Source organism: Cucurbita moschata, unplaced genomic scaffold (genome assembly GCF_002738365.1).
Source record: "Cucurbita moschata cultivar Rifu unplaced genomic scaffold, Cmos_1.0 Cmo_Scf00011, whole genome shotgun sequence".
In the NCBI taxonomy this organism is placed as follows: Eukaryota; Viridiplantae; Streptophyta; class Magnoliopsida; order Cucurbitales; family Cucurbitaceae; genus Cucurbita; species Cucurbita moschata.
In genome coordinates, this window is record NW_019268527.1 from 4,320,946 (window position 1) to 4,329,655 (window position 8,710).

Genomic DNA, 8,710 nt, shown 5'->3' on the forward strand with positions numbered 1-8,710 from the left:
CCAAAATTATTTTGGAAACTATTTGTCTGTCCTATGCTTGGAGAGAGGAGAGGAGTCTTTGAATGCAAGTTAGCCAAACATCTGGACAAATACAATGCTGACAAATGTACCAATGGTGGATCTGTCTTGCAACAGTGCCAACAATGGCAGAATATTTTAACTCTACATGTACTTAACAGTGGGATTTATTCTGTGCTTTGTTTTTCTTTCAACTCCATCTGCCTTGTCCATGTATGTCCTGGATTTCTCTTTTCCTTTGCTTTAATATTTCCCTTTTACACCCAAACCCCTTCAAAGTGCTTTCTGATTGCCCCTCGCCCACGCAGGCTGATCACTCTGTCTCATATATTGCCTTCTTTATCAAAAATATTCCTCTAGTAAGATTAGAAGATAATACTATACAGAAATTATCCTCACAAACACAAACACACCGGAATCAGAGATATATTCTAAGAACAATCATGAAGATAATAAATTTCCATGATCATGAGACAAAACAAGCTAAAATGCAGTTTTGCAACAGAGTTCTGCTACACTTAGATGTTCTCTATTGTTCTTCGTTTTTCCTAAATCTGTCCTTATATATATATATATTTTTTTGTTCAAGTGTTTATGCCATTTCAATATTTGAAGTTATTCCTTGGTTGTATATGCCAAACTTTATGTCACCTTTCAGAGTGTTGGCATTGAAGAAATCATGTCAGCCATCATTTTCTTTGAGTTTCTCCCACCTCCACCACCAAAAAAAAGAAAAATATAAAATAAAAGAAGGGAGGAGGGGAATGATAAAAGATATCAAGATTGAAATTGGAATCTGTTGCTGTCAAAATCAAAGAACAGTGGGGGAGAGAAGAAGGGTAGAAGGGTAGTCTGTTTACCCAACTATTTGAAAACTGAAACCCCACATAGTATGAGGAATCTTTAGCATTATCAACACTCACCTTCAAAATTGCTAGGAGCTCCCAGATTTTTAACCCTTTCTTTGGGGGAGAGGAGAACCCCTTTAAGACAACAAAAAGGAACCACCTTTGAACTTAGTATCAGATCAGACTCATCAACCCATAATTTTTTTTTGTTTTTTTAAGTTCCCTCTTCCTTATCTCTTCCTGAGCGAAGTTCATATTGTAATAATTCGAATCTACTGCTAGTAGATATTGTCTTTCTTTAGCTTTTCATTTCGAGCTTTCCCTCAAGGTTTTTAGAACACATTTGTTAGGAAGAGGTTTTCACACTCTTGTAAGAAATGTTTCGTTTTCCTTTCCCACATACGTGAGATCTTAAGCCCATTCTCTCAATTATTTTTTTTTTCTTTTAAAAATATATTACAAACCAGGGATCTTAGCGTGTAATACACACCATACATTAAGTGAACTTTCATGTTAAGCCATCATTACCTATTTGAATTGGCTCCTTGGTATTGAATTAGAGTGTTAGGAGTAAGTAATACGCTTCTGTTCTTATTATTAGTAAGCCATAATACTTCGTCAATATTTAATTATACAAGGAATGAGGATGGCATAGAAATGTTCATATCCCAACATTTTAAACAGCTTGAGAAATGAATGCAAACTAAAGCTTAAATACTGCTTGCTGCTTACAAACTGTACGATCAAAATCTAAAATTCTAAACACATATATTAAAGGAGAAAAATAAAATTTAAAACCAGAATTTTAAGGTGACATAAATTCCAAAATAGTTATGGCAATGTGCAGTAAAATATAAAGGCTTGTGGGGTTTGCTGACTCAAAGCCTTGAATTTCTGAACATAGGGAGCTAAGCCTACTGCTTCCCAACTGCACAACAAAGCTTTGAATTTGGGTGGCATGGCAGACAGATTCCTTTTTATGCCTATAATATTGATTTCATAATTTTAAAAATATATGTATAGAATTCTCTCTCTCTCTCTCTCTCTCTCTCTCTCTTAGCATCATCTTGCCAATTATTTTTATAGATTTGCTCCTTTTTTTTTTAGTTTGTTGCTTGTAGCTTTGAAGCATCAGATGTTGACATTATTAATTAATTAGCTAGTTAATCGTGGTTGTTTCTATAAACTCAATTATAGACGAGAATTTTTTTTTTTCTTTTTTGCCATTTTCTTTTTAATACATCGTAATAAGTAATTTAATTGTAAACCTCACGTTATCCAACGCCATGATAGTTGCTAAATTTTTTTATTAATGATTTAACCCATTAAACGCTATAATAGTTGTTAAAATTTTTTATTAAACGCCATAATAGTTGCTAATTTTTTAATTAATAATTGAACTCACAAAATTGAGAAAAAGGAGTGAGAAAAATTTTAGTATGTTCAATTAAATGAAACTAGAGGCAAGATTATATTTTACACCTAAAAGAATAAATAAATAATTTTACACAGAATGAAATAAGAAACAGATGAGGAATCCTTTCATGTCGTTAAGCTATCGGCATCTCCATGCAAAGATATAAGATAACTCAGAATAAAAATTAACAAATTAAATTAATTAGAAAAAACTTTCAAAGTACCTTTTAAGTGTAAAAGAAAAATAAGATTTAGATGGAGAATTACCTTTCAACCATTAGCCATAGTTGTTTGCTGGTTTGAATTAGTAACGGCTTAGAAATCCTCCCTTTTACTCAGTTAACCCCTAAATTGGAGTCAAAATTTAAATTCTTTATGAACGAAAATTTATAACCCCACTACTCCACTATTAATAACATATATTTTTTAAAATTAATTAGAATCAGCCTTTATAAATATAGAACTAATAGAAATATATAGTTATAACTTATTTTAAAAAAGAAAACGAAAACGTATTGAAGTAGATAACATTAAAACAATAATATATTAAAGAAACAACGGCGGAAGCGCATTCACATTTAGAATTTATTTAGTTTGGAAAATATATCCCCAAACCATAGCCAAAAACGAATCTTTCATCTCGCAAGTGTGTGTAAACTTGTCTAAATGTCCACAACCTACGCTGCTCACCAATATTTTCTTCAACCTTTTGACAATTTTATAAAATTTAAATTATTTCAACCCCAATAATTTCCATGTTTGCTTCCTCAAATTGAGTTCTATTTGCTCGGAACATCTATTGTTAATTCTAACTTTCAAACTAATACTGCTTCTCTTAATCTATTGTTAATTCTAACTTTTAAATTAATACAGCTTCTCTTAACGTCAGATCAAATCAACTTTTAAAATAATGATTAATATCTTATATAGAGAGTTTTTGAATCCGGTTAATTTTTATCTTTTTTGAGTTCAAACTGTGAATACTAACCTGGTTAGTTAAAATTGTGTTAATCCAGCAGCAGAATTCACCTGAAAAGAAAATCTGTTTTGATCTGTTACCTATTTTCCTTCAACATTTTGCAGTAAATGGGTTGAAAAGTTAGAAGTTTACTTACCCCAAAAGCTCTGAAGTTCCATGAGAGGAGCTAAACGGCAGAAGAGGAAAGTGATTTGGAGGCATTTGAGTGAATAAAGACGAGCGAGGTGTCAGACAAGAATCCCACTGCCACACGGAAGGAAAACGTGAGATTGATTGAGATAAAGCATTTATGAGAGCTACATTCATCCACCTCTCTTTCTACTTTCTATATCCCTTTTCATTGTTTCTCAGCGATTTGACAAACAAATCATTTCCACCAAAAAGGCATCAGAACACAAACAACACAAAACCTTTACCAATATTCACATGATTTTTCCTTTTCCTTTTTCCTACTTCCCCAAAAGAAGTCAGTTCACTCATGATCCAAATAAGAATAATATTTGGTTGTACATACATATCATCATTACGTTTTTTTTACACTTAGGATAGAGAAACAAACGTGAAAAAGAGAAACCCAAATAGTTTACTCTTTTAAATTTTAAAATTTAATAGTAACGTGTAAGAACGATATAAAGTTGCATGGCCAAACAATGTTCATAAAACAAGTGAAATGGATGGATAGAGATGAAATTGAGGAAATATTTTTACCTCAAAAGAGCATCCACATTTTGCTCGATATTTCATTGTCAATAGCTTGGTCCTGCAATTGTAAGAAAACATGCTAAGAATAAGCCACATAGCTCTAAAATTTCTCAAGTTGTTTTCTTCTGACGTCAGGCAACTTTTTATTCAAGAGAGGTGCAAAATGTGCAGAAGTAGGTATCATGAAAGAGACCTGTTCATGCAGAAACCAGAAAAAATACAATCCTCAAGCTGAATGGGGTTGGAATTGGATGACCTAATTCAGCTTTTGTCAATTAGTGAGAAAAGATATATCCATAGCACATGATGCACCATTAATTTCTGTCTAAGAAATAATAAAACCATTCAGTGGTCCACTTATCCATAGGGGGCCTGCCCAACATGGCAACATGGACAGCTCCTTTGGATTGTACCCTGTTATCTCATATAAAAATGCAGATATTTTAAATTTATAAAGGAAATATCAATGTGGATAAACCTGTGAACAATAATATGATGCCACGTTATTTCCTCATAATTATCAAATATTGAAAAATAAGGTACTGTAAAAGCTTTATTAATATGTGGTAGTTAGCTATAAACAAACAAAAGAGTTGAGGTTGTGTCAGAGAGAACAAAGATAAACTTAGACTAAAAACAATTAGAAAGAGAAGTTGGAGGCTAACAGCTAACACCCACAAAAATTTTTGCTGCTGACGGAGACAAAGGCTGAAAGAGAAAGAAGGAAGAAAAATAGAGCAGAATCACAGACTGTTTGGTGGATATTTCACCAGCCAAAAGCAGCTAAACCATTCAGTAGCTAAGTTTCATTCGTCTACAAATTACTTCTAGCATCTATAATCACAACCTGACAAGAAAAAAAACCGTCATTAAACAGCTACCTCAATTATTGCCGTGTCCCTCCTTAGCATCCTCCTCCAAGAGAAGAAAATAACTCCTCGTTCTATGAGTGTGACATAGAATATGGACCACGTATTTTGAGATTTGAAATTTGGTAACTGGCCCTCCAACGTGATGGATGATAAGATACTGTGGCTCAGATGGATTTCCTTCAAAAGAACGTCAGCTCTTATGGTTCCTACTATGTAATATGCATGTATGAATTTGATTCTAGTACAAATGATCAAGAACTTGGTTACACACAAGTTGATAAGAAATTATCGGGTCAAAAAAGAAGCAAAACCTACATATTTATTTAATAGAACCAATAGAAATAAATCAAAAGAGAAAATAAGCGAAAACTCTGGTATCTTACAACAAAGTATTATTCTTGAAGGATTCTAGGAATGGTATTTTTCTCGTTGTTATATTTCCTTGCATATAATTGTGGTAGTTCAAAAAAATATCAATCTAAATTGGAATATGAAATAAACAATTTCATTCTCATGAAGATGAATAAAATAGATTTTCTTAAACATTCTTATAAAAGAATTAAATCGATAACAAGTTCCCTGAAAAAAAAAAATATATATATATATATATATATAGTACATTGCTTTCCTCAGTCCATGAAGGGTGACGCCAGACACTTTTCAAGGTTTTAGCATCAACAAACCAAATGCAACCAACTTTTTCCATGACCATCTAACTTCGGGAATTCTACTCTCTTTGTATAATAACATGTAAAACACGGCTACATATATGCACTTTATTTTTATTGGAAAACTTAAATCCTGCTGGGTGTACTATGCAAGGATATCTTGACCAGATAATTGTCATATGGGATAAGTCTTCAAGGCTTTTTCACAACAACTAAAGAGCATGCAACTCAGATAATAAGATTATCACAGAATAAAATGAAAAAAGCAAAATGATTGCATTAAGAATGGGGCAAGGGTGAAAAAGACAGTACCTTTGATTTATAGAACTTTAACCAATAGAGAGTAGAAGAGAGAAAGGCACCACCAAAAGAGAAGCCTAAGCTTAAAAGTTAGTGTTAGAAGATTATGGCAGAAGTGCGATGCTAGGGAGGGGGAACCGAATGAATGTAAAAGAATATATATCTAATAGAAAACATCACTCGTCCATGAAAATGAATAAGATCAAGGACAAAAAAAACTCAACCTTGTAAAGAAAAGCCGAGAAACCCAGTATATCAAATCCTTAACAAAGATATCAATTCCAAAAGGAGAATATTCTATGAATACATAACGCTCCTGCTGAAACAAATTTCATACAGAAGAAGGTGTACAAGTGGCAAAAGCTCCAAGACCTCAAAAAGAAACAATGCCACGCAAAACTAACAGTAACCTCATGAATTAAAGCACACAGAAGACCCGTCCTTTCTTGAGGACCTTGAGGTGCTAATTTTCATCATTCAAGATAAAGGAATACCTTCTTATGATTTCCAAAGGGTACCTTTAACCTCCAATCTTTCTGCTTACGAGTCAAAGGTCTGCCTTTACTCAAAGGATCTCGATTTTCCTTTACATTTGCTAATTTCCAGACACAGCTCTCAGATTCCAAATCCACATGATCCATCATAAAAACTCCATCATTCTCAGTGCCTCTCGATTCTCCGTCTTCTATATAGCACACTCGCATTGGCATGGCTTTAAATCTAAACAGATCATCTGGGACCTTGAGTAATCTCTCTGCACCTGGAGATGATACCTTCACAGCAGAGGAATGCTTGTTAAGGTGTTGATGTTTTTCTGGTGTATGCAGACAAAATGTGCACTAAGCAATCATTTTTCTACAGGAGTAGGGATGAATGATAAAACCTAATTAGTTGTTACCTCAAGAGCTAAATCATCCGGAATATTTCCAAGTGCCCCAGTTTCATCTAATCTTTTCTTGTACTCTTGGCTATAACTTTCAAGTTCCTCCAAGCTGGGACACCCATATCTAAAGAAGAGATCAAAATTTAACAAATTGTAAATTTATAAATCCAAGTTAAGGCCATTATGTAATCCAAACTGACTGAATGCCCACCCCAGTTTATTTTCAAGGTTAAACAGATTTCCAGCAAGCAAGACTAGAAAATTTCACCATTATCTAGTAGGGGATAAAAACTAACAGAGATGGAAAAATTCATAACAACGAAAAATAAGGATACTAAATCAAATTTGAAAGTCCAGAGACAATTGAGTTTGAGGTATTTACTCTTTTTCTTTTTCTCTTGATTCTATTAGAAAGGGTTTGAGTTCCCCGCTGATCTCTCCCACATGAAAAGTGGGCTTTAGATGTGATTACAAATCAAATTCCCCGATACCCAGAAGGTAAAAGCACACCTCTTATGCAGGAAAATATGGACGAACAGAAAGTAGAAAATTACTCGTTTGAGAGCTTGTCTAATCTGACATAAATATATCCACGTAGAGTAGTCTTAAAAGAATAGAGTATTATGTCATCGCCAAATTGCAGCAAGACCTCGTGAGCAAGAGCAAGAACGCGTTCACCCCATGGAACGCCTTGCAAAACAACACCACCACCACCCCCTCCATCACCAAGCTATGTTATCAATAATTAGCATCATCTATAATAAAAATGAAACAAAAGCTCAGTTCAACAGATAGAAATACCTCAGGCTCCAGATCATCGTCTTCTTCCCATCCATCCGTAGTTTCTTCCCCTTCATCCCTCCCGTCTACAAAATTAAGAGATTTCCAAGATTAAGACCTCAAACTATAGGCATGGCTTAAGAAAATCTTTAATTATAAATTTCAATAGCCATTTTTGTCCACAAGAGAAAAAAAAATACCCCGACAAATGTACAGCAAGAAATGAACTGTAAATTGAAGTGAATAGAACCTTCCACATCAAATCTATAGTACATCATCGCAGATTTACGATTACACTACAACGATATCAGATATCAACATCGAAAGCAATTAGTCCTTGGATAATAATAAAGCTTTGCAAACATTAGAACTACATGTATAATAAAGGAACAAAAAGCTCAATGAAACATAAAGTAGATAAACAATTCAACAATTAAAACAACTTATCAAACTCAATCACACCGTCCATAGTCATATATTCCACTAGCAGCAAACAACATCTGCAGCACAAAAGGTTAAATGGAACATAAAGCTGCCAAATCACTAACCAGTCAACCAAGCAGAGCAATTAATAAATCGTATTCCAAACGGAAATCTCGACTGAAATCTCAAAATAAGAGGAAACTAATAAGAAAATGCATCCATACATTGAAGTGGATTGTGCTCTTTTACTTCATCTTCAAATTCTTTAGAGCAATTGGTATTGAATAAGCGTACGGTTGGTGAAGGAGAAAAGGCGAATGCGTGCTCGCGACGGAAATGAACATGACCGGAGGAAGAGGAGCAAGAACTTTGAGAAGACCTTGCATCGGCGCCAAAGACTATAGAAGACGGCCTTCCGGCGGAGGAAAATGAAGAGAAAGCGGCGGGCCTTCGAGCTCGATGAAGCAAAGTACGAGCAATCCTGCTGCCACTCATCGTTTTGCCTCGTCGGTTGATTGATGGAAGCTTGGAGTTCGAAGCCGCTGCTATGAAGGGCTCGGCTTTCGCGGGTTTTAGCGGTTGCGGCACGATTCTCCTAAACCCTTCAACTCCCCGGAACGTCGTCCCCGACCCATCCAACTTTTTTTTTTTTTTTCTTAATTAAAAATCACCATTTTCGTTCCGTTTTAGTTGCATTTAATTTTAAAGTCCAAATTTTAAAATTGGTTCATAAGTTAATTTAAAAAATAATAATAATTTAATTGCAATCATTTTCATTTTAAAATTTACAAAAGAAAGGTTAACAAAAAAAAAAAAAAAAA

General features: G+C 34.1%; 1 protein-coding gene across 1 annotated transcript; it reads right to left on the reverse strand.

Annotated features, from left to right (window-relative positions):
• Positions 1 to 5,619: 5,619 nt before the first annotated feature.
• LOC111449365 lies at positions 5,620 to 8,534 on the reverse strand. Its single transcript, XM_023089226.1, has 5 exons — positions 8,114 to 8,534; positions 7,488 to 7,552; positions 7,241 to 7,416; positions 6,702 to 6,810; positions 5,620 to 6,576 (listed from the first exon to the last, which is right to left on the reverse strand). The coding sequence occupies exons 1-5, from the start codon at positions 8,382 to 8,384 to the stop codon at positions 6,277 to 6,279; spliced, it is 921 nt and encodes a 306-aa protein (XP_022944994.1). The 5' UTR covers positions 8,385 to 8,534; the 3' UTR covers positions 5,620 to 6,276.
• Between the last annotated feature and the right edge of the window lie 176 nt (positions 8,535 to 8,710).